The 27,214-nt window shown below is 57.3% G+C and overlaps 2 protein-coding genes and 1 long non-coding RNA gene across 10 annotated transcripts in view; 2 read left to right on the forward strand and 1 right to left on the reverse strand.

The window, feature by feature from the left end:
* The window catches only part of TECPR2 (tectonin beta-propeller repeat containing 2), a 96,525-nt gene extending 83,724 nt beyond the window's left edge, over positions 1 to 12,801 (forward strand). For 3 of the 5 annotated variants that reach the window (XM_033420550.2, XM_033420560.2, XM_033420571.2), the window contains 2 exons: positions 8,079 to 8,220; positions 8,583 to 9,214. In XM_033420550.2, coding sequence (XP_033276441.1) covers positions 8,079 to 8,220; positions 8,583 to 8,956 — 516 coding nt within the window. In that variant the 3' untranslated portion in view covers positions 8,957 to 9,214. Of the gene's footprint in view, positions 1 to 8,078; positions 8,221 to 8,582 lie in introns of all 5 variants that reach the window. The other 2 variants (XR_007475709.1, XM_004262418.4) reach the window with 2 other exon arrangements.
* A 3,845-nt stretch (positions 12,802 to 16,646) lies between these two features.
* On the reverse strand, positions 16,647 to 19,590 carry ANKRD9 (ankyrin repeat domain 9). Of its 3 annotated transcripts, none has more exons than XM_033420614.2 (3): positions 19,354 to 19,494; positions 18,335 to 18,387; positions 16,647 to 17,735 (listed from the first exon to the last, which is right to left on the reverse strand). In XM_033420614.2, exon 3 carries the CDS (start codon positions 17,686 to 17,688, stop codon positions 16,744 to 16,746), a length of 945 nt encoding a protein of 314 aa, XP_033276505.1. In that variant the 5' UTR covers positions 17,689 to 17,735; positions 18,335 to 18,387; positions 19,354 to 19,494; the 3' UTR covers positions 16,647 to 16,743. The 3 variants fall into 3 exon arrangements, with proteins under 3 accessions (XP_033276505.1, XP_004262467.1, XP_049562306.1); XM_004262419.3 differs by having other exon boundaries at positions 18,313 to 18,387; XM_049706349.1 differs by lacking the exon at positions 18,335 to 18,387 and having other exon boundaries at positions 19,354 to 19,590.
* On the forward strand, positions 18,965 to 24,932 carry LOC125963571 (uncharacterized). 2 transcript variants are annotated; one of them, XR_007475715.1, is made up of 3 exons: positions 18,965 to 19,252; positions 23,763 to 23,900; positions 24,891 to 24,932. It is a non-coding gene; the product is annotated as an uncharacterized LOC125963571 (long non-coding RNA). The 2 variants fall into 2 exon arrangements; XR_007475716.1 differs by lacking the exon at positions 18,965 to 19,252 and adding an exon at positions 21,116 to 21,558 and having other exon boundaries at positions 23,759 to 23,900.
* Positions 24,933 to 27,214: the final 2,282 nt, after the last annotated feature.

Here is a 27,214-nt window from a genome sequence, read left to right on the forward strand (position 1 = left end):
ACTGGTGTTACTTGTTCATAGTAATGAGTAACTGAGTGCTTATCTTTTGAGAACATGGGGTGTTTACAGTCACGAACAGCCCCTTTGATTTGTAAATATCAAAGCAGGTTGGTGGCTGTGATCTGGGTGCTTCCAGAAAGGGGGTGTGGCTCCCTCCCCATCACCCGCACTGCAGCTTATCTTTAAAGGACACTTAAAAATAAGCAGGAATAGGCACACACCCACACACACTCACACACTTGCACACGTGTACACACACACACACTGTCTACAGACTTTGGAAGCACACCAAGATTATACATAATTTTTTTTAGCATTTCCAAATGATGTTAAATCTTAAATTCCTTATTTATTCCATTTTACAAATTGCATCCTTCTTTCTTTTTTTCATTTTTATGAAGTTTTGAATATGAATAAACCAAAATTCTAGCCTGCCTGCTTCTTTTTCTCATTGAGATTTTTATTGTGAAAACTGCAGATTCACTTGCATTTGTAGGAAATAATAGAAACCCTGTGTACCTTTTACCCAGTCTCCCCCAGTGATGACATCTTGCAAAACAATAGTACATTGTCACAACCAAGCCTGTCTACTTTTTGTTTTTTAAAAAATTGTGGTAGGGGCTTCCCTGGTGGCGCAGTGGTTAAGAATCCACCTGCCAACGCAGGGGACACGGGTTCAAGCCCTGGTCCGGGAAGATCCCACATGCCGTGGAGCAACTAAGCCCGTGTACCACAACTACTGAGCCTGCGCTCTAGAGCCTGCGAGCCACAACTACTGAGCCCGCATGCCACAACTACTGAGCCCACATGCCACAACTACTGAGCCCACGCGCCTAGAGCCCGTGCTCCGCAATAAGAGAAGCCACCGCAGTGAGAAGCCCGCACACCACAACAAAGAGTAGTCCCCGCTTGCGGCAACTAGAGAAAGTCCAGCACAGCAACGAAGACCCAACGCAGCCAAAAATAAATAAGTAAATAAATTTATTTAAAAGAAAAAAAAATTGTGGTAAAATACGCACACATAAAATTTACCATCAGTGGCGCTCAGTGCATTCACAGCGTTGTGTACCTTTTATCACTGTGTGATTGCAGAGCAGTTTCATCATCCCAGAAGGAAGCCCTGCACCCAGTAGCGTCCCTCTCCGTTCCTCCCGCCCCGCAACCCCTGGCAACCACTAATCTGCCTTCTCTCTGTATGGATTTTTCTCTCCTGGATGTTTCATATAAGTGGAGTCATACAATATGTGGTCTTTTGTGATTGGCTTCGTTCACTGAGCATCATTTTTTTAAAAACTATTTATTTATTTATTGGCTGCGTCGGGTCTTAGTTGCAGCACGTGGGATCTTTCGTTGGCTCTCTAGTTGAGAGGCGTGGGCTTAGTTGCCTCACGGCATGTGGGATCTTAGTTCCCCAACCGGTGATTGAACCGGCGTCCCCTGTATTGCAAGACATTCTTAACCACTAGACCACCAGGGAAGCCCTGAGCATCATGTTTTTGAGGTTCATCCATGTTGTATCAGTATCAGTACTTCATTCCTTTTTTTTTTCTTTTTTGCGGTACGCGGGCCTCTCAGTGCTGTGGCCTCTCCCATTGCGGAGCACAGGCTCCGGACGCGCAGGCTCAGCGGCCATGGCTCACGGGCCCAGCCGCTCCGCGGCATGTGGGACCTTCCCGGACCGGGGCACGAACCCATGTCCCCTGCATCGGCAGGCAGACTCTCAACCACTGCGCCACCAGGAAGCCCTCTTCATTCCTTTTTATTGCTGAATGCTATTCCATTGTATGGATAAGACCACATTTTGTTTACCCACTCATCAGTTGGTAGACATGTGGATTGTTTCCACTTTTTGGCTATTGTTAAGAGTGTTGTCATGAACATTCGTGTAGCTTCTGTTTGGACATCTGTTCCAATTCCTTAGGTATATATCTAGGAGTGGAATTTCTGGGTCGTATGGTAATTCTATGTTTAACCTTGGAGGAACTGCCGAACTGTTTTCCACAACAGCTGCACCCTTTGACGTCCCCAGCAGCATATGTGAGAATTCCTGTTTCTCCATATCCTTACCAATACTTGTTTCCCATTTTCTTTTTTTAGCCATCCTAGTGGGTGTGAAATGATGCCTCACTGTGGTTTTCATTTATATTTCCCTAATGACTAATGACATTGAACATCTTTCCATATGTTTGTTGGCCATGTGTACGTCTTCAGAGAAATGTCCATTCAAGTCCTTTGACCTTTTTAAAGTTCAGTTGTCTTTTTGTTATTGGATTTTATTTTATTTTTGTTGTTGTTTTTGTTGGATTTTTAAAGAGTTTTTAATTCTGGATACTAGACCTTTATCAGATATATGATTTGGAGATATTTTCTCCTATTCTATGGGTTTTTTCACTTTCTTTATGGTGTCCTTTGATGTACAAAAGTTTTTAATTTTGATGAGGTCCAATTTATCTTTTTTGTTATTGGTGCCATATCTAAGAAACCATTGCCAGATTTAGCTCTTACATTTATTTATTATTTATTTATTTATTTATTGGCTGTGTTTTTGTTTTTCGTTGCTGCGCGTGAGCTTTCTCTAGTTGTGGCGAGCGGGAGCTATTCTTCGTTGCGGTGCGCGGACTTCTCATTGTGGTGGCTTCTCTTGTTGCAGAGCATGGGCTCTAGGCACTTGGGCTTCAGTAGTTGTGGCATGTGGGCTCAGTAGTTGTGCCTTGTGGTCTCTAGAGTGCAGGCTCGGTAGTCGTGGCACACAGGCTTAGTTGCTCTGCGGCATGTCGATCTTCCCGGACCACGGCTTGAACCCGTGTCCCCTGCGTTGGCAGGCAGATTCTTAACCACTGTGCCACCAGGGAAGCCCTTATATTTATTTTTGATCCATTTCAGGTTAATTTTATATACCATGTGAGTTAAGGGTCCAGCCTCATTCCCTTATGTGTGTGCTGTCCAGTTTTCCTAGCACCATTTGTTGAAGACTACTCTTTTCTCATTGAATGATCTTGGCAACCTTGTCAAAAATTACTTGGCTGTATAGATTTATTTCTGAACTCTCAATTCTATTCCACTGATTTATATGTCTATCCTTATGTCAGCATCACACTGTTTGATTACTGTAGCTTTATAACAGTTCTGAAATCAGGCAGTGTGAGTCTTCCAACTGTGTTTTTTATTTCAGGATTGTTTTGGCTGTTCGGGGTCCCTTGTAATTCCATACGAATTTTAGGATCAGCTCTTCCATTTCTGTAAGAATACCAGCTGGGATTTTGGTAGGGATTTCATTGAAATCTGTAGATCGCTTTGGGTAGTATTGCCTTGTCTACTTCACAGTGTAGAGCACTGTCTTACAGAAGGTAGCGCACAGAAGGAGGGCTTGTTTAGTCACTTCTGGGCTCCAGCCCCGAAGTCTGATGTGGAAGGTCTGGCCCCAAGCCCAGGAATGTGCCAGTTTAACAAGGTCCCCCACGAGTCCCAGGGACTCCAAGGTTTGAGAACCACTCTGGCCTTACCCACCTTCCCTAGGGAGGGGTCTGGGGTTCAGCAAGAGCGAGTTTCCCAGTTTGAAAATGGCCAGTTCGTGGGCAGGAGCAGTCTTCACAGCTACTTCCTGTTCAGCCCCCTCTTGGCATTTTGGCCCTGCTTGACCTCTGGGAGTAAGGTCATTGGAATGTGTTCCAGTCGACTTTCGTGAAGCAGCATTTCTTGGGCCGAGTTCAGGAGCTCTCGGGGTGGCAGAGGGTGGGTGACACTTATGGACTCTCCCTGTCTTTTCCATACTGCCTCTTCTCCCGGAGGCCAGGGTGGTGTGCCTGTCTGACCTGCACTGAGTCCTCGACTCGGCTGGGGGGTCCTCTTGTTCATTGCGTCTTGTTTCTTGCCATCAGACCTCGGATACATTTCCAAGCCTCTCTCTGTCTGAGCACCTCTGATCTCAGAGCCCTTGCTGGGATCTGCTGAGGAGACAGACCTTGCAGGTGACGCCCGGCCCTGCCCTGCCCGCTCCAGCCTCGGCCCTTCAGGCCGCGCTCCCTCCTGTGCATACGCTCTTGCACCCCGGCACACGCCTCCCTGCCCTTCTCTCCTGGTTCTTTCCTGATCATCCTTCAGTCTTACCTCGCCGACAGCTCCTAGGGCAGCTCTGCCTGACCGCCTGTCTGACCCCAGGTACGTGCTTAGAGCACCACGTTCTTCACCGCTGTAGCTCCCCTTCCCTGTGGCAGCCTTACATGTCCTCGTGTGACTGTCTGATTAACGACGTGTCTCTCACCAGACCTGAAAATCCAGGAGTCAAGAAGACTGATCCCCAGCACCCAGCACCGTGCCCGGCACGGGGCAGGCGCTCAGCCTAACGCCTGCTGGGTGGTTGGGGCTGGTGGGAGGGCGGTGGAGGCGCGGATGGGCGGGTGCGGTGATGGGTGGGCGGGGTGGGCAGTGACAGGTAGATGGATGATGGCTGAGTGGCGGGCTGGCTGGCTGGCGGGGAAGCACCAGTCAGTGAGTTTCCAGAACCTCCTTCCTCTCCACTTTATCAGACAAACACTCCTTGGGACCTGTTGTGTGACTGTCCTTCAGGACACACAGGTGACTGAGACACCTGGAAAAGACACAGAACATCGCCAGGGCTGGGACCCAGTGTCCCAGAGGATGGTGGCAGCGTGTGGGGCTGGCGGGGGCGCCTGACAACTCTTCTGTGCCGCCTCTCCCCTCCCGGGACAAGACCTTCTCTGAGGAAGAAGTCCTCTGCTCCTCTCCCTGCCTCCCACCCCCCAGCGACTCCAGGACTTCACCGGCCCCTCCTCCCCTCCTGGAACCTTAACAGCCCGCCTCCCTGCGTCCCTCCCTCTCCCACGAGCTGACTTGTTCAGGTAGCGCCCCAGCAGCCTTGTTCTGCCCTGTGGCCTCTTCTCCTCTTAACCCTTAGCAGTCTGGTTCAACGGCCCTGGCTGTGCCCTCCACCGCCCCTCTGCAGACTTCCAGGGGCTGCTAATGGGCTCATTTTGTGTTCCTCCTGACCTCTGAGTAACACCTGCTACCACTGCCCAGCCCTTCCCGCCGCTTCTTTATTATCCTGTTAGTTAAAGTGTTTTCAAAGAGCCCCGCCCCCACCTGCCCACCACCACTGGACGCCAGAGTGACCAGTGGGGCATCTCAAATGCCGAGGCCTGGGCCCTCCGGGTGGTTGGCGTGAGCAGCCCGTGCTGAGAATCAGAGTGGGGACAGCGTCTCCTGGGTCCTGCCCAGCGCCCCCAGCCGAGCTGTCTCTCACCTGGATTATTCCACCGGCTTCCAGCACGGGACTCCGCTCCTTCCAGCTTCCCTGAGGGCGGTCCTCGCAGCAGCGGTGTCCGCTCACATCACTTCTCTCTCCACACCTCCCTTAGCACGTCTGCTGCCTTCTCGCCTCCGCCTCCTCACTCACCGGCCTCCAGGCTGGCGTGCCCCTGCTGGGGCGGCAGGGTCAAGGACCCCCACCCCCACCCCATTGCCGTGGTGTTCCCCTGGCCCCTCTCTCCCCGTCATGTGACGCAGCCCTGGTGTGTTTGCCTGGCCCACCCCCGGTGAAATGGAGGCTCTGTGAGGACAGAGGCGCGTGGTTTGTCTGCGGGGAGGTTTCCCCGGCACCCAGCATCTGAGGTGCTCGGCGTTTGCTGAGCAAATGACCGCGTGGCTTCACGGGGAGGTGTGTGTCCAGGAAGCAGCCGACCCGAGAGCTGCGGGGGTGGCATGGTGTCCCGCGGAACCCAGCCTGGGAAATGCTGCAGGATGACACCCCTCGTAGGATGTGTCCATACGGGTGCCTTGCTCATCCTCGTAATGTGCAGTCAGCAACGTCCCTGCTTGTATTCCAGCTGCTTCTGCTCTCCTGTCCTTTGAGAACTGGCTTATGTCCTTGCCCCTCCTGCTGCCTCCCCTGGGAGTGAGGTTCAAGTCCCGTCCTGACATCATCGAGTTTGGGGGTGGGGGGCAGCGGCTGCCCTCATGCCCTGAAAGCCCGCCGAGCTGTACACTTAGGGTTTGTGTTGTTTTTTAAAGGTGTGTGACCCTTCAGTAAAAAGCTATCTTTTTATTGGATGAGAATAAGTGAAGGGCTGGGCTTCCCTCAGAGGGAAGCAGGGAGCCTCGTGTCCATGCCCCCCTCAGCCCGGGCAGGTGTAGCTCCCCCGGCCAGGAGCTGTGTGGGGTTGTGCAGGGTGGGTTGCAGCCTGCCCTGTGCACGAGGGCGTGTGGGGGGAGGGCAGGCCGGCCGAGGCCCCGAGGAGGCAGGGGCGTCATGCCGAGGAGTTCCCGCTGTACTCTGGGCAGTCGGGAGACGTGGCAGCGAGGCAGGCGGGCAGGCAGGAGGGGTCCCACAGTGTCTGGGTCCCCTGGTGGGTTGGACCGTGCCCAAACCGGGCAGTGGGGCCGGGGGACCGAGGGGGTCCAGGTTCAGAGCTGTCCAGGAGATGACGGGCGCCCAAGGAGGGAGAGGAGAGAGAAGGGGCGCCGACCCGCCCTGGCCGCCCAGTGGCGGTTCTCCTCCCGGCCCTCCTCCTCCTCCGAGGGCTTCTCCCCGCCCGCCGGCTCTTCCCTGCCTCCGCATCACAGTGTCTTCTCTGTCTTCCCACTGCACCACTGCCCGGAAACTTCGTGGCTTCGAGCAGCGCTTTACTACTCGTACCTCTCAGGACTCTGGGGCTGGGATGCGGGCGGAGTCCAGCATGGACGGCTCCTCCCTGCTTCACCACGGCCGGGCCTTTGGGCCCCGCACACCTCTCTCCCCTCCGCGGGGCCTCCGCACCGCAGACTTCTCCATGCCGGCTGACTTCTGAGAGGAGAAGCTGACGCTGCCTGCTCCTCGAGACCAGGCTCGGCCCTGCCAGCGGGATGCTTCCGCCATGTTGTTTTGGTCAAAGTGAGAGGGCGGATTCCAGGGGAGGGGCACAGACCCCCGTCTCCGTCTCCGTAGAGCGGAAGTCACAGCCGCACCAGCCATGGGAAAGCAGAGAGCGCTTTCAGAACCTGTGTTCTTGCCTGGAAAGCATTTAGGATGCTCCTCAGCTGAGAGCGCCCATGAGTTCTGATCGCATCTCCCACAGGCACACAGGGCGTGTCAGCCGCGTCTGTGCCCAGCGTGGTGTGCCGATCGATCGCAGGGCCGTCCATCCGCTCCCCGCAGCCCCTCATCCTCTCTGGAGCGGTGGGGGGGGGGGGATGCTGGGCCTAGGGCACCCCTCCCCGCACGCGAGGCCGAGCGGGCTCACTGGCCGCCTTGCCTGCTGGTTCCTGTTTCCTGCGAAGCTCGTGGCAGCTGTGCACAGTCGGCCTGGCTCTCGGCCTGGCCCTGTCTGTATGCCAAGCAGAGCAGAAGAGGGGGGCTCGGGGGCGTGAGTGGGGAGACCCATGTCCACAGACACCCACCTCGACCCCTCCCCAGGCTGCCCAGCCACCCTTGATCGAGCTCCCGGGCCGGTCCACACACCTTCTCCCCGCGGACCCTCTGTCCCAACACTCTCAATGGCAACTGCGTTTTTTGGTGTCTTTTACCTTCATAACTTATAAAATTTAACTTTTCATTTTGAAAAACTTCAGACCAACGGAAAACTTGCAGATTTCAGTAACTCCCATAGCCTCAGGTCCACCCAGAGTCACCCACTGCCAACACTGGGCCACGTTTGCCTTCTCTCCGAGCATGAAGCTGTGAACAGGGGCTTGTGAGGACCCTCAGGCCAGGCCCCCGGCCACCTCCCCTTCCCCTGTGGCACCTGCCGTCTGTCGCTGCCCGTTAACGCAGCCCGCCCCTCCTGGCCCGGCATCCCGCAGGTCTCCCCATGTCCTTTCCTTCTCCTGTCACCTGGCCTATCTTTGTTCCCCAGGACATGCAGCACTGAAGAGTTGGGGCTCCCTGCTTGGTGGGAGGTCCCTCAGTCTGGGTCTTCGGGGCGTTTCTATCCCTGTGAGGCTGTGCTCTGGGGACAGGCCTGGTCCCCCCACCCCTTTGCCCGCCGCTCCTGCCGTGCCGGGCTGCCCTGGGCTGTGCGGGAACTGCCCTCCCCAATCATGTGCACCCACCTCCTTCCCTGAGGAAAGGCCCTTCCTGCTTCCAGCCCGCCGGGGTCGCCCTGGTCAGCGTCCACTCCAGCCCCAGCGACCAGATGCTGTGGGCCCTGGACAGCAGGTGGAACGTGCACGTCCGAGTTGGGATCACCGAGGAGATGCCGGTGGGGACCGACTGGGAGCACGTGCCAGGTAGAGGCGCTGGGTGGGCGGTGGCCACTGCGGCCATACTGGGGCCTGGTTTGTTTCTGAGGCTCTGCTGAGGCAGGTGACAGCAAGCGTCTACCTCAGTGTTCCCCAGCGTGGGCACCCCACAAGCAGAGCGCCAGCCCCGTGTCCTTGGGGTTCCTTGTCGGATGACCGTTTCCGGACCGCCTGGGCTCTGGTCCTCGGGTCTTGGGCTCTTGCAGCCTTGCCGGCCCTGCAGACAGGGCGTCCTTTCCCTGGGCTCCCACTCGGTGCCCAGCCAGGGGGAGAGCAGGCTTGCGGGGAGGGTCGGTCCGTCCCTTCCGCGGCCGGGGCTGAGGGCAGACAGACGCTCCGTTTGCCTGCAGGGTTGCAAGCCTGCCAGCTGGCCCTGAGCGCCAGGACCGTGTGGGCCCGCTGCCCCAACGGGGATCTCGCCCGACGGTACGGCGTCACCGACAGAAACCCTGCCGGAGACTACTGGAAGAAGATTCCCGGGCACGTGACGTGTTTCACAGGCAGGTGCCAGGGCGCTGGCGCTCCCGTGGATGGCGTCGGTGGGGCTCTGGCCGTGGGGTGGGGCTCTGGCCGGGGGCTGGGGCGGTGCTGCTCCCACAGGGCTGGTTCACCCACACGGGAGCCCATCCCAGGGTCACACCTGCCGGGGGCCACGCAGCACCCGGACTCTGCCAGGGTCTCCCGGGAAGAGGACGGGGCGCCGGGCCGCTCCCTTGAAGGCTAGGGAAGCCGAGGTGCCGGTCAGGGCGTGCCCGGGGCCCCACCGCTAGGCAGCGCGCGTGCAGACGTGGAGCCGGGCTGGGGAGTAACGGGCGTGCGGCTGGCTCTTGTCCCTGCAGTGACCTTGTCAGACGAGCTGTGGGCAGTGGGCCCCGCCGGCTCCCTCCTGCAGCGGCTGACTAGGACTTTCAGCCACTCCCACGGCGCCCCGAGCAGCCAGGCCACCGCCCCCCACCCCGAGGACCTGGACGACGAGTGGGAGGTCATCTGAAGGAGCTCTCGGCAGGGAGGCCACCGAGACCCGTGTGGCGGACACGGGCGGTTTTGAGTCGCTTGCCCTTGGACGTGCCTCGCCCGCTCTTGTCGGGCACGTCTAGCCAGGTGGGACGCTCCGCTCTTGCTTTCCTCCGTATTTGTTTCCGTCTCATTCCAGAACCCACAGCCTTGGCCGAGAGGTGCGGAGCCGTTGCTGCAGCAGCAGGGCCTCTGACTCACGCTGAGGCCGTCCCCGAGTGGGACGGTGGCTGCCCCAGTTGCATGCACTGTGGTACCGCCGTCTGCTGTGGTCACCTTCCCCTCGCTGACCGCTCCCGGGCCCGTGGAGCCCAAGGTCAGTGCCGTCCATCCGCCGAATGTGTCCTGGGATGGCTTCGTCTCCACCACAGGGTCCCCCCACCTCCTCTCTGAGATGCAGGCCCCAGCGCCCATTCCCTGCTGGCCACACCAGATGGGAAGCCAGCTGTGCCAGGACGAGGACACACGCATAGCGACATGCACACGCCACACACACCCTCCCCGCCCGCTCCCAGGGGGCCGGGCTCGCCTCCAGCAGAACAGTAAAGGCCAGTGGGTGACCCGGAATACGGAAGTGTGCGTGTGTATCCGAGGCAGGTGTGGTGGGACGTGGGAACCTTAGCCATGGTAGTGACATAGGAATGTCGTAGGGTGATACTCAGCCCTGCTGCTGGCGACATCATGAAAACCAGAAGCACCTTCAGAGGATGAATCTACTAATTCTTGCCTTTTTTGTTTGTTGTATTACAAACCTACATGAGATACCTCACTTGAAATCAGATCTTAGAAATTTAGAAGAGAAATGTATTTTCTGAAACCAGGGGAAGGCCTTTGATTCCTTCCCCTGGTTTATCCTGAGCCTGCACTGTTCTCGGCTGCAGCTTCAGAGGATGGACGCCGCCCTGCGTGTCCTCGATGTGTGGGGCAGCCACGGGACCTGCCTGCTGGCTGCGAGTGGCAGCCAGACATTGTCAGCGGGCATCTGGGTGGGTGCCCAGCGAGGTTGAAACTGGGGCCTGCTGTGGCCACGTCAGACTTCAGTCCATGGGCTCGGCCTGCAGTGCCTACCCTTGTCGCTGGCATCTGAGCTGTAGGACTCTGCAGCCCAGCCAGGCATCCGCCCTGAGCCCGCCACCCCTCCCTCTTGGAGGCAGCCCCACGGAAGGACTCCAGCCTGGCTGCTTTTTTTAGCCTGCCCTTGGCCCGGGGCCCAGTTACTCAATGCCTGTTTCCTACTAAGCAGGTGTGTCCAGGAGCCCCCAGGCCACAGGTGAAGAGCGATAAGATTTGTTCTCTGACAGGACCCAGCTAGCCATGAGGATGGAGGTTTTCCAGGTCTAAATGAGGACAAGATGCTGAAATCCCAGACCTTACTACTTCACTTTTATAGAATGCGTTTTTTCAGAAGTCTGGTGACAGCAGAGGGAGCGCAGGCGGCTGAGGCTCCTCTTCTGCGTATGTTGTGCCTTTTGCCGGGCTCCTCAGATGGCAGAGCTCTCCTGAACCCACGGGACTTTAGTGCAATTAACCCAGTCTAGTTAGTTTGATACTTTTAAACTACTTGTAGCCTCAGTGCTTTGTACAGTTTTTTCTTTTTTTTTTTTAAGTTGTGCTTTGAGACAGTGCAATAAACTAGACTTTTCCGAGCCTAGTCGAGTCTGATGTCTGAGTGGTGAGAAGGTGCCCTGAGTGGGCACTCAGGAAGGCTGTTCCCACTGGTGCTGCAAAGAATCTGCTGCTGGTGTTGCCAGCCCAGCCCCACGGCCAGGAGGGTGTGGGCAGACGTCATTTCCTGACGTTTGCCCGGGGGCTGTCCTGGGGGAGTGCCACTGCAGAGGTGGCCCTGGGGAGGACACCGTACTGTGAGGCAGAGCACAGAGCCGCTGTGGGCAGGCTCTGGGGGCTCGAGACCCTGGGCCTGAGTCTTCATCCAGGACACAAAACCAGACACCAGAAGTGCCCTAGTGGAAACCAGCACATGGAAAAAAGATCACGTTCACGACAGCAGCGGGATGCGTCACGTGCCGGGAAACAGCCTGAACAAGAAATGTCAGACTCGGTCGAGAGCTGGCCAAGCTCTACTGAAGACTTCCAAGAGAGCCCGAATTGGGAAGGCAGTTGACATTCCTGATGGAAGACCACAGCCATTGTGCAAAGAAAGACACCAGTCCTTTCCAAAGGCATTTATGGCTTTCACTCGATTTGTCAAAATCCCCACTGGGATTTTCTTTGTTGGGGGTAGGCAGAGAAGAACCCATAAAATAATGTTCATACCCACAGACACCCCCCTTGACTGTGCCAGATATGCTGTGAGGGTCTCACGCGTGCAGCTTCACGTCCTCAGTAGGGCCCTGAGAGCTCAATACCATTAGCCCCAGTGAGACTCAGAGAGGCGAAGTAACTTGCTTAAGTCAGCACAAGGAGTGCTGGGATTGGAGCCCAGCTCGGTGGGACTCCAGACCTGCGCTGTCTGATGCCACCTCACTGTCTTGAGAAGAAGAAACAGATGAGGATTGCCAGGAGCGATGACAGGGGCCAGCAAACGAAGTGGGATGTGGATGGAAGGGCCAGTGACGTCGGGCAGCCCAGCGAGGTCCACGGGGAGTTAACAAGGTGAAGGCGGCACGCAGGTGAGAGGACGGGACAGTGACTTCACAGTTAACTGATGCGGCCCGCTACTTAACCATTCAGACAAACATTAAGTGGATTAAAGAGTCTTAAAACTAGGGGGCAAAAAACTATCTGATTTCTGGATGGCAAGCACTTTCTAAACTCAAAAGTAGTGGGAAAAGTCAGAGGAAAATACTATATAGATTTGATTTCTTCAAAATATAAAGATGCCGTGAATTAAAAAACCCGCATAAAACTAGAAGGGGAAATAGTTGCAACAAGTCGGAGGAACACCGAAGACACACATATGGACAAAGGAGATGAAAGGGCACTGCTTAGTGCACACCCAGGGCAGGCGTGCACATGGAGCAAGCGGGGAGCCCCCGTTGGCACGGCCCTTCTGGGAAAGCCACTGGGTCCAGCAGCAGCCTTAAAACCCTCAAGTCCCGGAACTCCTACTTCTGGAAGCCTGTCCTCAAGAACAAATCCTAAGTCAGGGTTAAACATACGGCGCAGCATCGTTTGTAATTGTGGAACACTAAAAACAACTGACATTCGGGAGCATTCCTCTCATGAAACAATATGCAGATGTTAGAAACCACGTGTCTTCCCGGGGGATGTACGTTCTGAGCAGTCTGTCATGCAGTTTCATCATAGCAACGTTAAGTCTCTTGGGCGTGGTAATGATCACGTGAGTTTGTAGGAGATCATACATACAGGGAGAGGTAGATGATGCCAGTGGACACGGTGTACTCTGCTAACTTTTGGTGGGTTTGCAATCTTTTTCATAATTCCAGGGCGCAGAGGAGGGGCAGAAAGACACTACCCAAGCAGCTGGTCATGGTGGTCCCCTGTAGTGTGTACCTTTTTGTATCTTTTGAATTTGAGCCATGTAAATGTGTTATTTATTCCAAAAATAAATAAAGTTCACATTTTAAAGCCTCAGTTCTCTCTAACGTCAGCTCTATCGTATCAGCGCCAGCTGAATCAGATATCACAGAGTAAACACCAGAGGCTTCCCGAAAAATCGTATTTACACAATGTTTTACAGTGAACGGAAATGCTTACTCTACAGTAAGTTTTTAAATACTAGATTTGATCTGATGTCATGTGAAAAAGTATGCATAGAAAAAAATTGAACATATGTATATATGTGCATAGACAAAAACAGAAGAAAATACACCAAATGCTAGTAGCAGTGGTTGTTTGGGTGGTGGGATGCCGCCAGGCAGGCGGGCAGCCTCTTTACCTGGGAGCTGCATGGAGGGGCCCCTGCCACATCCTGCCCTGGATTTCTCTGCACAACCCGAGCGTTCTACCAGGAGCATGCATTCTATCAGCAGAAATTCTTTATAAAAGTCACTGAAGATGTGGGAATTCCCTGGCGGTCCAGCGGTTAGGACTCCTCGCTTTCACTGCCTGGGCCCCGGATTCAGTCCCTGGTCGGGGAACTAAGATCCCGCAAGCCGCACAGTGTGGCTTAAAAAAAAAAAAATCACTGAGGGGCTTCCCTGGTGGCACAGTGGTTGAGAGTCCGCCTGCCGATGCAGGGGACGTGGGTTCGTGCCCCGGTCCGGGAGGATCCCACATGCCGCGGAGCGGCTGGGCCCGTGAGCCATGGCCACTCAGCCTGCGCGTCCGGAGCCTGTGCTCCGCAACGGGAGAGGCCACAGCAGTGAGAGGCCCGCGTACCGCAAAAAAAAAAAAAAAAAAAAAAAAAATCACTGAGGATAGAAATCTCTTATCTTCAACCTCTGCCTTGGTTGGGATGGTTACACGTGTGTTGACATTGGTTATGACCCCTCAAACCACACACTTAAAGTCTGTGCATTTATTATGTCAAGTATGCCTCAATTTTAAACTGTAGCAGGACAAAACCAGTCACCGTGGAGCAGGGCTGCTTCACATCCACACAATTCTGGAGCAGAAGCCTTCCCCAACCGTGCCTGTTTCCCCTCCATCCCGACTTCAGGAAGCACCCTTGTTCTGAACAGGATTTCAGGTAACTTAGGAAACTGCTCTCAATACAGTATTTTAAAGTTGAAGAAATTGACAGGAAAGGAAATCAGTGGGAATATCGAGGTAGTGGGGTAAGTTAGCACACAACACGGCCAAAGTGGGGGCAGAGCAGGGGCCTTGTGGCCACAGGCCGTCACAGGGCTGTGTGTCCCTTTTGGGCTCCAGGCATAGGGTCACAGTACCTTGGGGACGAGTGGCCCAGCCTTCTCTGTCCTCCCCGACAGGTGTCTGGGGTGCAGGGATTCTGGCCCCCGAGCTCTCCGGAGTTGGAAGTTCACTGGGCCCCTGGGTGGGCATGGCAGGGGCAGTACTGGCAGGAGTGGGGCTTTCCTTAGACAAGGTTCATGGAATGAAGGAAGTGAACAAACGAACCAAGGCGCTTTGCCCCAGACATGTGGGCCTTGTCCCAGGCAGAGCCACTGCCTTTGAGGAGCCATCAAGGCCGCCTGCCAGCAGCCAAGAGCTGAGTCTCCTGGCGGACTCGCCCTCCCCAGGCCTCCCTGCTCATCGCCAGGGCGACGTGGTGACGGGGTGCTGGAGGGCCCAGGGGAGCGATAAGGCCAGTGCTGAGGCCCGCCTGCCCGCCCTCACTCGGCCGGCAGCAGCGGCCAGATAACCCTGAGGCTTCTCGCCCTGCACTGTTGCCCTGGGTTCTCTGCTCCCACAGACGCCTGGGGTGCCCTGGGCCAGGGGTCCCCAGTGGGACTCAGGCCCCGCTCTGCTGCCACAGGGCTTCCTCAGCCTTCCCTGTGGCTCCCTGTCCCACCCGGCCGCGGCCAGGACACCCGGGGCTGACGCCCCCCGCTGCCGTCCTGCCCTGCACCCCTCCAAGCTATGAGCTGTGCTCCGGGGCTGGGCCCCCTGCTGTGGTGCCCACAACAACTCCTGCCCGGATCCTGCCCTGCGTGCCAGGACCAGCCCAGGGGCTGCCTCCTGCTCCCCGGACAATGGGTTCTGTGGGGTCCCCGCCAGGGAGCCCCCCCAACCTTGCATCACCCCATCCCCAGCCCAGGGGGCTCAAAGGAGTTCATCACCAAAGGGGCAGCTGTATGTCTAGCAGAGAAGCGGATGGGGGCCTAGCCCTGGGCCTTGGGCCAGGAGGGCTGACCCCACAGAGGACAGAGCTGGGACCTGGGAGACATGAGGGGAAGTCCGCATGCCCAGGTCCCCCGTCGGGTGCCCAGGTTCTTTCCAGGCAGAAGCTGCTTGGGCACGAGGGCACCAAGAGTTCCCAACATCTCCCTAAGCCCAGAGTCCAGAAGCCACGGAGACCTGCTGCTCTGGTCTGCCCTTTCCACCTCCTCCAAAGGAATGCACCCTCCCCCAGCAACGCATCCCTGGTTAAGAACCAGGGGACTCCTGATGTCCCAAGTTTTAAGCTAGAGATGCTAGTATCCACTGCCCCCAAGTGTCAAGGTTCAGAAAGGCTGTTTAACTGGGCCAGGACACACAGCAGGAGGGGGGAAGCCCTCGCTGCCACCCAGAATCTAGGATCAGCACCGGGCCGTACACCCCTCCATCCCCCCCTCCTCCCCACCAGGGCTGTGTGCCCACCCACCCCACGCTTCCCAGCAATGGGGGTCACATCCTTGCCAGGGCAGGTAGGGAGCTTGGAGATGCTCCAAAGCCCCTTTGTAAGCAGTTGGGGACACTGAAGCCCAAGGCAGGGGTTTCTCCAAGGTCACCCTCAGAGTGGGTGGCAGGTGCAGACCAGAACCAGGCCCCCTGGCAGAGCTTCCCGCTGCCCAGGCCCCTTCCACAGCCCCCCTCTGACGGCCCATCACCCTGGACTCTGCCACCACCACCCAAAGCCCCTTCGGCCCCCAGGCATGCCCCCCTCGGGGACACAGGGGGCAGGGTGGGCAGTGGGTGCCCCCAGCCAGGCGGTCACTGTTCATCGGGCAGATCGTTAGCCCTCTGCTCCTGGCAGAACATCGTGGCCCTCCAGCCCATGCCGGCGCGGGTTGAATTTCACGGCCCAGCAGAATTCCCGGGCAGGACAGCCTGGCCATCCCTGATCCCACGGCTCCTCGGGGCACGGACCCAGCTTCTCAGCCAGGGTCCCTCTGTCCTGAAGGGTCAACCAGTCTCCATCTTCAAAGCCTTCCTGCGGAAACCAGGTCTACTGGCTGAGGCTGGAGGGCCCACCCACGGGATGACGCAGCCACCCCCGTCAGGAGCCCCAGGATTAGGTACCTGCTAGTCGCCAGAGAGAGCCAATGGGGCGACTGCGACAAGTCCAGGCCTGGGCTTCTTTGGGGAGGGGGCGGTCCCAGTGACAGCCGAGGAGGAGGCAGGTGGCCAGTACGGGACGGGGGCAAACAGGAGGCACAGCCTGGGTCCTGCCCTCCACACCTCGGGACCTGAGGCCCAGCCCCACAGGGGAGTGGTCGAGGCCCCACCTGCTGACGGGGCAGAGAACCTCCACCCAGCGCCCACGGGCGGTTCCCTCGGCCTCCAGGCCTTCGCACCCGCCGCCCCCCTGCCTGGACACGTCAGTCCACCCCCCTGCACCTGCCCAGCCCAGCTGTCTCTCCCTCTGGGACACCTTCCCAGAGGCTCTAAATCAAGATGCGAGGCCGCTCCTCAGGGCCTGGGCAGTGAGCTGAGGGCAGGGCCCGGCTCTCAGGCGTCGCCTGACCCCGTAGCCCAGCTCCGTCCACGCAGGGAGGTGGGGAGCTGAGCACGGCCTGATCCAGAGGACCTGCAGCTCCGGGTCCGCCTGCCCGTCCTGGCCCAGCCCCCAAAGCACGCTACAGACAAAGCAGAGATTCTGCTGTCCAGAGAACAATATATGTAAAGTGCCGGGTACAACGCTCTGAAAAATAGTATTCTCCAAAAATCCAGCACACGGGGTGCCCCCGCAGTCTAGCCCTTGCCCGTGAGGTCCAGTGGCTGTAGGAAGGGCGGCAGCGGCAGCTCGTCCAGGGCCTCGGGGAAGCGGCCGGGCGAGATGGCGGTGACCAGCACCTGCATGGCGCGCGCGAAGAGCGAGGGTGGCGCCAGGCCCGCCAGCCACTGGAACTTGTCCTCGCCCAGCAGCCGCTGCCAGCGCGGCCGGTCGCCCAGCAGCTCGCGGCGGGCCGGGCCGGCTGCGTCCGCCGGCGTGTACAGCGCCAGTAAGTCAAGCAGCAGCAGGCGGCGCTGGCGCGGCTCCCCGAGCGCTGGCGCCCCGACAGCGGGGGCGGCCCCGGCATCACGGCCCAGCTGACGCAGCAGCAGCTCGAGCGGCGTGAGGCCGCCGCCGTCGCGCAGGCCGGGCGAGGCGCCGTGGCCGAGCAGCAGGAAGAGGCACTCGGGGCGCGCCAGCTCGCAGGCCACGTGCAGCGACGTGCCGCCGCCCTCCACGCGGCTACAGCCTCGCCGGTCGAGCAGGCGCGCGCGCTCCTCGGCCGGGAAGTCGCGCACGGTGCGCAGAATGCGGCGCAGGATGCCCACACGGTTGTAGCGCACGGCCAGCGCCACGTGCGGCCCGGGCGCCGCGCAGCAGCGGAAGCCGGCGCTGGGCGGCGCGAGCGCGCACCGCGGGAACGTGGCCAGTAGGTAGTGCGCATACGCCTGGTGGTCGTGCACGAGGGCGTAGAGCAGCGCCTCCGACGGCGAGTAGGCGGCGGCGCGCCCGCGCTCGTCCCAGTGGAAGGCCTCGCTAGCGCGCATGTCCTCCAGCAGCCACACGGGCAGCAGGTCGCGAACGGCCTGGTAGAAAGCGAACGACGACTTGCGACACTGCTTCTGCGCCCGCGAGCGCGCTGCGCCCGCGCCCTCAGGCCCGCCGTTCGCGCCGCCCCCAGGCCGCCGCGTGTCCCACGGCATGCTGGCGGCGCCTCCCGGTCTCACGGCATGGGCCTGGGGCCGACCACCTGCGGGCAGAGGGAAGCGCGGTGAGGGTTGAGGGTTGAAGTTCCGGGCGGAGAGGGGTCTCCCGTCCAATCTTCACACAGCCCCACCTGTCCGGCCCTCTCTCGTACCTGCCCCCAGCCTCCGACCGGCCCTCCCAGTCACTCCTCACAGCTTCCCTTCTCTCCCAGGCCCTGAACCACCTCCCACATCCTTGATCTAGCTGCGCCTGGTCGCCCTCCCCAAAACTGTCTTGTTCTCCGGTACCTCTGCTAAACATGCCCTTCCCTGTCCCTGCCCTCACAGCCCCAGCTACCGTCAAGGCCACACAGAAACCCCACACCCCGTCCAGCCCAGGGACCCACTGGAAGAGTTCCTGCTCCCACCTGTGAGAGCTGCATCCAGCTCCAATCAAGGGGAAAGCCAGGTAGGGGACTAGGAAAGCTGCATCCCACATCTCATGCTGAGGCAAATCTTTTCTGTAGCCCAAGCTCCCTATCCCCAGCCCCATCTAACCTTGACTCTGTCATCTGACCCCCGACTGCGGTCGAGGGCCCTACCCCAGGCCAGGCAGGGTCAGAGCTCTAGACTCAGACCTACCTGGCTAGCGCACCGCGATTACCTAGTTCTGTGTAGGTGGGTGTATTACTGTTGCCTGAGCCTCAGCTTCCTCATCTGTAAGAAAGAGGGAAGGCAGTCTGTGAGCCATAGCAGGAAGTGGGGGCCTCTAGCCTTCCACCCAAACATGGTGTTTACTGGATGTCACCGCCCCTAGCTCCTGGGAGGAGGCAAGAGGATGAAATCAACCTAGAAACTGGCGTGTACACTCTTCACAGTCTGTAAATCCCCTCCAGGTCTGCTAGTTCCCTGAGTCTTCCCAATGACTAGAAGAAGCAGGTACTGTCATCCCATTTTCCAGTAAGGGACAAACTTGTCCAAGGTCAGTCGGCAAGTCATGGTAGAGACAGGCCTGGAACCCAGATCTCCTAACTCCTATATCGGGCTCATTCCAGAAGTGGGGGGACCCCCAACCCACAGGGAACCCAGATTGAGCCCTAACCTTGCCCTCTGAGCCCCCTGCGCCAACCTGAGCCCTGACCTCCAACCCCTGGCCCTGGCCCAAGCTCCCCACTGCGTTTTCTCAAGGGTAAGCCCTTGGTCACAAGGGACCTGGGTCAGCGGATAAGCTGCGTCCACACACACTGGGTAACTAAGTTACAGAGACGGGCACAGGGGTTGGGGGCTGGAGCCACAGCACCCTTTTGGGGACACCGTAACTGGAGCACCACGCCTGGGTCTCCGCGCCCCGGGTGCACCCTGTGTGGACACTGGGAGCGGGGCAGGTTACGTAAAGTTGAGCCGCCCCACGTCACCGGGCAGCGAGTCACGGTCGCGGCTCAGTGAATGGGGGGTTGGGCCACCGAGGGCAAGGCCGCGCGCCCAGGGCCGCCCGCCAGTTCCTCCCCGTCCCCTACTGGCGGCACGGCCGGACCCCGGGTGGCCGCGGGTCGCGGGTCGAGGCCAGGGTGTCTGCGGGCCGGTGGCCGGCACAGCGAGGGCTGCACCTGCGTGCGCGTGTGTCTGGGGGGCATGAGGGGGGCGGCGGCTACACGCCGAGCCGGCCGAGGAAGGGGGACTCACCGTGGGGGTCGGAGGGGCCGCTGGCCTGGCGTCCCCGCCCCCGCTGCGGGCCGGAAAGCTTGCTGGCCCCCCGCGGGTCGGCGCGCAGGCGAAGCTCCCAGGACAGACGGACGGGAGGGTGCCGCCGGCGCCCGCGCCCGCCGCAGCCGCGCTCTGAGCCGCCGCGGCCAGACCGCTGGGCGGCGGTGCCGGCGCCGGCGGCTGGCGGGCGAGCGGCGGGCGGCGCAGTGCGGCCCCGGCCGGGCAGGACCGCGGGGCCGCCCGCCGCCGCCATTGGCCCGCGCTGCCGGCCCCCGCCACCACCCATTGGCCGCCGCGCTGCACCATTGTTACGTCACCGGTCGGCGGGCGGGGCGCCCAGGGGGACCCGCGGAAAAGTTGGGAGAAACTTGAGGGCGCGCGGGGGGCGGGGCCGCGATGGGGAGTGAACGGGGCGGGACTCCCGGAAACCCGAGTAGCCGGCGAGAAAAGACTCCGGGTTTCGAGCTCCGGGCGACGGGAGACCCGCGCCGGGAAGGGCCCCTGGGCCCCTCCTGCTGTGCCCCGGCTCAGTGAGAGACTGGGCACGCACTTAGGCGCTCCGGCTCCGCCGAGCGTGACTTTCTTCGGCACCCCGCGAGTCGTATTCCACATCCCCTTTACGCTGACCCTCTGTGACCTTGGGGATGACCTCCTCCGGGACTTTTCTGGGACTGTAAGTGGAGGGGTCGGGGCGTAGGAACTGTCACCCCTAAGGGCCCTGGCCGCTTTCTGCCCGGGAGGGTCGGGGCGTCTCGAGCCCCTGCTCCATGCTGACTTTCCTAGGGTACGAATGGATGAACGGATGCAGACAGCCATTTATGAGGGCCTAGTGTGTACCAATCTCTGTGCTAAACATACTTGATTTCAATTCATTTTCGCAACCGGTAGCCGTGGGAATTATAACTCCTAATTCACCGGCCAGGAAATCGGGGCTCACTGGGAGGTGACCTCCAAGTGAGGAGAAGCTAAAAGGGAAGCTGGGCGCTTCCCTTTCTTTCCTTCAGACATTTGTGGTGGATGGGGCCCTGACCACCCCGGCCTCTCCACAAGGGGGCCAAAGTGTGGAGCACACACGTGCCGGAGAGCCACCAGATACCCCCACCCAAAATGCCACCCACCTCAGTGCAACATGGCCCTGCAGGCCCTACCATACCTCTCAGGGGGTCCATGATCACCACCAGATTTACAGAAAACGATCATGGGCCAGGGGTGGGGGGGTACAGGGAACACTGGGCTGGGAGTCCAGGGTCTATCTCTGCCCCACCTCACCTGTCCTCTCCTCCCTGCTTTAGTCCTCAGTCTCCCTACAATTTCTCCCAGCTGTCCTTTTCCAGACCTCTCTGATGGGTGGGGCAAAGTGAATGGGAATCCTGGGGTTGCACGGTTGACACTGGCCTTCTGGAGCCCCCAGACCCTGGGAGACAACGTAGGGAGATGGTGTCCCAGGTGAACTACCTGTGGCTCAAGGCGCTAGCTGCCCTGCTCCCACGTCCCCATTCTATCCTTCAAGGGCTGGAGTGAGACCTCACAGCATCTCCATGGCTGCTGGTGGAATGAGGGTGACAGGGCATCGGCTGTAGGTGCCTGGTGTGCAGCTGGCCTCGGGGCAGGTCTCTCTCCACCCCTCGAACCCTCCTCGCCTCCCCTCGTCACTCTTCGCTGGGATTCCCGAAGCCCTCTCTCAGAATCAAGTCCGACCCTGAAACAGGAGGGAAGGGGGCAGGGCACAACCTTTAAAAGAATGACACAGCCCGAGGATACTACACAAACTGATTAGGACCAAAGAGGTCCAGGATGGTGAACGAGTCAACTTCCACTAGACCTTGAGCCTCAGTATACGTTCCTTGTAATATATTAGCATATGCTAAATGACACACCCACAGGCGCCACGACAGTTCCAAGGCCAGCCATAAAGGTCTAAAAGTGGGCGGTGGCCCAATTCCTGGAAATCCCGCCCCTTCCCTAAAATAGCTGGAATACTCCTCCCACTCATTAGCCTGTGAAACTACCCACCCCTATAAGAACTGACAACCCTGTACCCTGGGGCCACTCTCTCCTTCTGAGATGGCCCACACTCTGTCTTGTGGAGTGTGTTTATCTCTAAAGAAATCCACTTTGTCTCTGACTGAATTCTTTCTGCGATGAGACATCAAGAACCTGAGCTTCATTAAGTCCTGAGACCAGGTGTGTGATCTCAGTTAAAAGACCGTGGGTTCGAGTCCCAGCCTGTGGGTCCAAGTCCCAATCTAAGCTGCACAGTTTCAACCCCATTTCTCCACTACTTAGAAAGCTTCCCATGGACATGGACTTAGCCAGAAAGACCAAGTGGGGCAGAGGAAAGGCATTCCTGGCCCGGACACGGCTGCAGCAAAGGTCTGGAAGCGGCAGAGGGAGGCTCCAGAGGTCAGTTGGGAGGGGCCGGGAAGCATAGGGCCTTGAATGGCTAGACAAGGAGCTTGGGTGTGTCCAAGGACCTGGAGGTTTGGAAGTTAGTGGATTATTTCAGGCATACAAAACGATAATATAACTTTGAAATGCCTGGGAGCCCATGAGCCAGTTTAAGAACTAACATGTGGGGAAATCTGAAGGCCTGCGTGCCTGTCCTGCCGCCCAGTCCCAGCGCCGGCGCTTTCCCACGGTGGCAGCTGACACTGTAACCCTCCCCATCACGCTGTCAGCGCGCCCTCTCAGCAGCTTGCCTTTTTCTCCCACGGTCACTTTTAGACTCACCCTCTGGGGTACGCGCCGCTCTGGGTCACACGTCATCTCTGTTGAGTCTTCTGCTGGTGAAAGCTGTCCCCTGTGCCCAGCACGTGTGTGGTCCCCCAGTGCTGCTGTGAACAGCCTGCCCGCGCCTCCGTGGGGCTGTGGCAGAGTCTGGGGCGGCGATGGGGGGAAGTGCTCCCCCTAAGGAAGCAGCATCCTGTGCCCGCTGAGGCTGCGAACGGGGGTGGGGGTGGGGAGTGGGCCGAGGAGGGGCAGAGGGCTCAATTCCCAGAGAGACTAAGGGGGCCTGGGAGTGAGAGGACTGCCTGGTTCAGGCCTGGCTCACCAGCACAGCCTTCTAAGTATGGCTTTGACCTTTGACCCTGTCATGCTCCCCTCTCTCCTGGGAGAGCTTGTCCCGCCCCCCCCCCTCCCGCCGCAGGCTGGCGGCGTCTGTGTGCGGCCAGGTCGGAGGGGTAGTGGGCGAGGCTGCAAATACAGACGGACCCCAAGGTCAGTGGGAGGACTTCGGGGGAGCCAGGGCTCCGAGCAGGGGCTGCCTTGGGTTTTCTCAGGCTCCCTCTCACCGCGGGGAGCAAACCCCAGGAAGAGAGGGTGGAAGCCCCAGTAGCTGACTGGCCTGGGAAGGGGTGGCAGGGCGAGCGGCATGGAGGGCACTGGGACAAGCAGCGAATTCTGTGTGGACTGTGACCAACTAGGGTGGGTGTGAGAGGGAGAGAACAGTCTAGAATGCCTCCCGGGTCGGGGAGGAGCAGGGGGTGGGGCATCCCTGAAGATGCCTGTCAGCCACCTTGGGGTGTCCATGGTAACGGGAGGTGGAGGGAGAAGCCCTGCTGGTGACATACAGCTGGGGGTCACAGGAGAGAGAAGGCACTGAAAGCATGACACCCGGAGTGAAGGCTCAGGGACTGCCCTGGTGGCCCAGTGGCTAAGACTCTGCGCTCCCAATGCAGGGGGCCCAGGTTCGATCCTTGGTCAGGGAACTAAGATCCCACATGCCGCAACTAAGACCCAGCGCAGCCAAATTAATTAATTAATTAAATAAAACATTAAAAACAAAACAAAACAAAACAAAACAAAACAAAATGGAGTGAAGGCTGGGAGGCCAGGCTGGAACATCTAGCATGTAGGGATGGGGAGAGGCCCTTGGAAGTCAAAAGAGCCCAGGTGTCCGGAGGAGGAGGGAGTGGCCACCTGGGACAAGTGCCACCAGCGGGTCAGGAGGATTTGGCTACATGGAGGTCATGGTGCCCTCTACAGAAGGTCATGGGACTGCAGGAGAAGCCTATGTGGAGAGGAGCGCTAGGGGAGGGACTGGGAAAGATGTGTAGGGAGGAAAGGGGGGCTGGAGGTAAGTGGGTTAAAGAATAAAAGAGCAGAGAGACACCCCTGGTGGTCCAGTGGATAAGACTCCGGGGTCCCAATGTAGAGGGCCCAGGTTCGATCCCTGGTCAGGAAACTAGATTCCGCATGCTGCACCTGAGACCTGGTGCAACCTCAATAAATAAATATTTTAAATAATAAAAAAAAACCCTGGAGCCACGTGTGTGTGTGCATCTGTGCATGCATGTGTGTACACATGTCCATGTGCAGTGTGCTGCATCTTGCACACGTGTGCATGTGTGCAGCACACTGATGTGCCAAAACACCGATGCAGGAAGGACCTATGGAGCCATGACCTGGAGGCCAGCAGGGACTGCGCGGCCACGAGTGGAAGGAAGGCCCCTGCCACGGGCATGGACAGTTTTTCCTGAGGGGCAGAGGGTTGGGCATGGACGCCAATGAGAGCACAGGTAAAGGTGAGTCAGAGAAGTCTACTCAGATGGCTTCTATTTTCAAGGTCATTCGCTTGGAGAGACAAGGGGTGGAGGGCGGTGCTTGAGGAGAGGGGTTCATTGACCACAGGGAGATCCTCCCTGACCTGAGCCCCAGCTGCCCCCAGCAAGCCCAGCAGAGCCTGTCATCAGAGCAGGGGGGATCCGGCAGGTGGCCCAGGACTGGGAGCACGGCTTGGGGTTTGTGCTGCAGGTAGAGAGGAGGGAGGGCAGCTTCCTGGGGGAGGAAGCTGGCGCCAGACAAGCTGGGTTCTAATCACTACTCACCAGCTGTGGGACTTGGGCTGCGTGACTGCACCTGTCTGAGTGCCAGTCTCTATCTGTGACATGAGTCAGGTGGATTTTCGGATCTCAAAAGGAAGTTGTTCCAGGGGACAGGATTGGCCAAGGCCAGTATGGGAAGTGGCCAGGACCAGGGGAGGGGGGAGGGGTATCCCTCACCCACCCCCACCTCTCCTGGGTCCTGCACTACCACTACCTGGCTGGACGGGGCCAAAGCCCACCTGGCCTCCAAGGGTCTGCATTCAGAATGTATAAGGAGCTCCTGCACCTGTTAGAAAGACTAACCCAGGAAAATGGGCAAGGGGTATGAATAGGCAATTCACAGGTTGGCCGATAAACCCATGAAGACGCTCAGCTCTGTAAGAAATAGGCAAACGTACAAGCTCTTGTTTTGCCTATTGGCAAAAACTGAGGATCCCAAAAACAGCCTGTACTGACAAGGTCAGGAATCAAGCCCTCACTCTCATGCAGAGAAGGGGAGGGCACCTTGGAAGGCACCACCAGCAGGAAAATGCTCGTGCTCTTGGGTCCACCAGTTTCTTTTGTAGGTATCTTATCCAGATAAATACTGGCCCAAGTGCCAAATTCCATGTACGATGCTCACTGCTACGGTTTTGTTCACTTGTTTAATTCTTTACAGTTTTATGAAAGAATTCAACCTTAATTTTACAGGCAGACCTCAGAGGTATTGCAGGTTCTGTTCCAGACCACCACAATAAAGCAAATATTGTCATAAAGCAAATATTGTCATTGTGGTTTCCCCGGGCATATAAAAGTAAATTCATTCTATACTGTAGTCTATTAAGTGTGCAATAGCACTATGTCTAAAAAAACAAGGCACATACCTTAATTTAAAAAAAAACTTTATTGGTAAAAATACTAAGTATTATCTGGGCCTTCAGTGAGTTGTCGTGGTAATATCAAAGGTCACTGATCATACATCATCATAACAAATATAATAACAATGAAAAGATTCGAAATATTGTAAGAATTACCAGAACGTGACACAGAGACAGGAAGTGAGCAAATGCAGTTGGAAATATGGCGGTAACAGACTTGCTTGACGTAGGGTTGCCACATACCTTCAATTTGAGAAAAACATAATATCTGTGGAGCACAGTAAAGTACAATAAAATGAGGGTCTGCCCGCATATTTTATTTCTAACTATTTCAGAGTAAAACCTTTGAAGAGAATACAGGTTAACTACCAACTGTTAAGGAGGTACAGTCCCTGCTGTGTTTTTAATAATAAAAAACTGGAAACCTGGGACTTCCCTGGTGGTCCAGTGGTAAAGAATCCCCCTGCCAATGCAGGGGACATGTGTTCGATCCCTGGTTAGGGAACTAAGATCCCACGTGCCACGGAGCAACTAAGCCGGTGCGCCACAATGACTGAGCTCGCGCGCCTCAACTAGGGAGCCCGTGTGCCACAAACTACAGGGCCCACGTGCTCTGGAGCCCGCGCGCCACAACTAGAGAAGAGAAAACCCACACGCCACAACTAGAGAGAAGCCCGCGCACCGCAACGAAGAGCCCATGTGCTGTAATGAAAGATCCCGCCTGCCGCAACTAAGACCTGATGCAGCCAAAAATAAATAATAAAATAAATAAATAAATAATAAAATAAAATCTTAAAAAAAAACCCAAAAAACGGAAACCTCCTAGGTGACCATCCAAAGGGGAACACCAAAAATAATCATGATGCATCCACCCCAGCTGGGATTTTTGCATCCTTCCCAGCTGGGCACTGCTCCTCTCCTGGCTCTTGGATAGGACCTTGTGTCGGCCTGGAGCCTAGGGAGCATCTCCCTCAAACCCGCCCCCACCACCAACCCAATGTGAGACTCTCGCTGGTGTCTCTGGGTCCATGTAGGATCCCTGGAAAGAGCCGTGCCTGAGGACTCGGGCTTCCTCATTAAATGAGCCAGTTGAGTTGTTTATTTTTTAATTTAATATTTAATTAATTAAATAAATGTTTTATTTAATATTTATATTAAAGTATATTTAGTCTTTAATAATTTTATTTAATATTTTATTTAATATTTAAATAATCCAGTTTGGGGATTAGGCCAGTTGGAGACAGGGGTTTATCACTTGAAAACTTCCTGGCTCCTTAAGAGTATTTGCTCAGGACAGCCCTTGTCATCCCAGCATAATGATAATAGTGTCCCCCTCACTCTCAACAGGTCCTGGTTTAGGAGGTAAAACCTACAGCTGCCACGTGACTAACTAACGCACAGCCCAGGTATCATGCAGACGCGGGCGGCAATAGAGAGCCTGAGTTTCCTCCTCTGTCAAGAGGAGGTAAGAGAGCCTTCCTGAGAAGTCACTGAGTTCTTGCAGGACACGGCAGTAACAGAGCTCCTAGGATTAATTTTCAATACTTCAACATAAAAATGTTAAAAGACCCGTGCCCCTTGTGTTGGGAGCGCAGTGTCTTAACCACTGGACCGCCAGGGAAGCCCCCATATTGTTTGAAAAATACTGGAAGCCACACACTGATCTGTGGAGGGCAGGGCCTCCTGGGAGAGCATCAGGGAGGGGGAGGGGGGAGGAGGAAGGAGCTCTTAGTTTTTATTCTCTGTACCTTCTTTATGGTTTGAGTCATTCACAAGGGACACATATTCAAATATTATTTGCATAATTAAGGTGAGTTTTTAAAGAGGCAGGTCCCGCGGGCAAAGTGCTCTCCCAGCCGTCCTCTCGTGGGCTCGCAGGGGAGGCAGGCTGCCTTGTCAGCTCACTTTACAGGTAGGGAAACAAGCTCAGAGAAGGGACGGGGCTTTGCCCACAGGGCTGGAGCATATAAGCCTCGTCCGGGCCTAGGAAGGGAAGGCTTTGGTTTCATGAGTTCCCAACCCCTTGTGAAAGCTGAGGAAAGTTCTGCTAGAAATGTCTCCCACTCACAGGATGGAGGGGCCTCAGACGCAGGTTGGGATGGTGGGCTGGGGACTCAGATGGTCCCCCTCGCCAGGGGACTCAGGTGGTCAGCCAGC

This window comes from Orcinus orca, chromosome 2 (genome assembly GCF_937001465.1).
Source record: "Orcinus orca chromosome 2, mOrcOrc1.1, whole genome shotgun sequence".
Taxonomy (NCBI): domain Eukaryota; kingdom Metazoa; phylum Chordata; class Mammalia; order Artiodactyla; family Delphinidae; genus Orcinus; species Orcinus orca.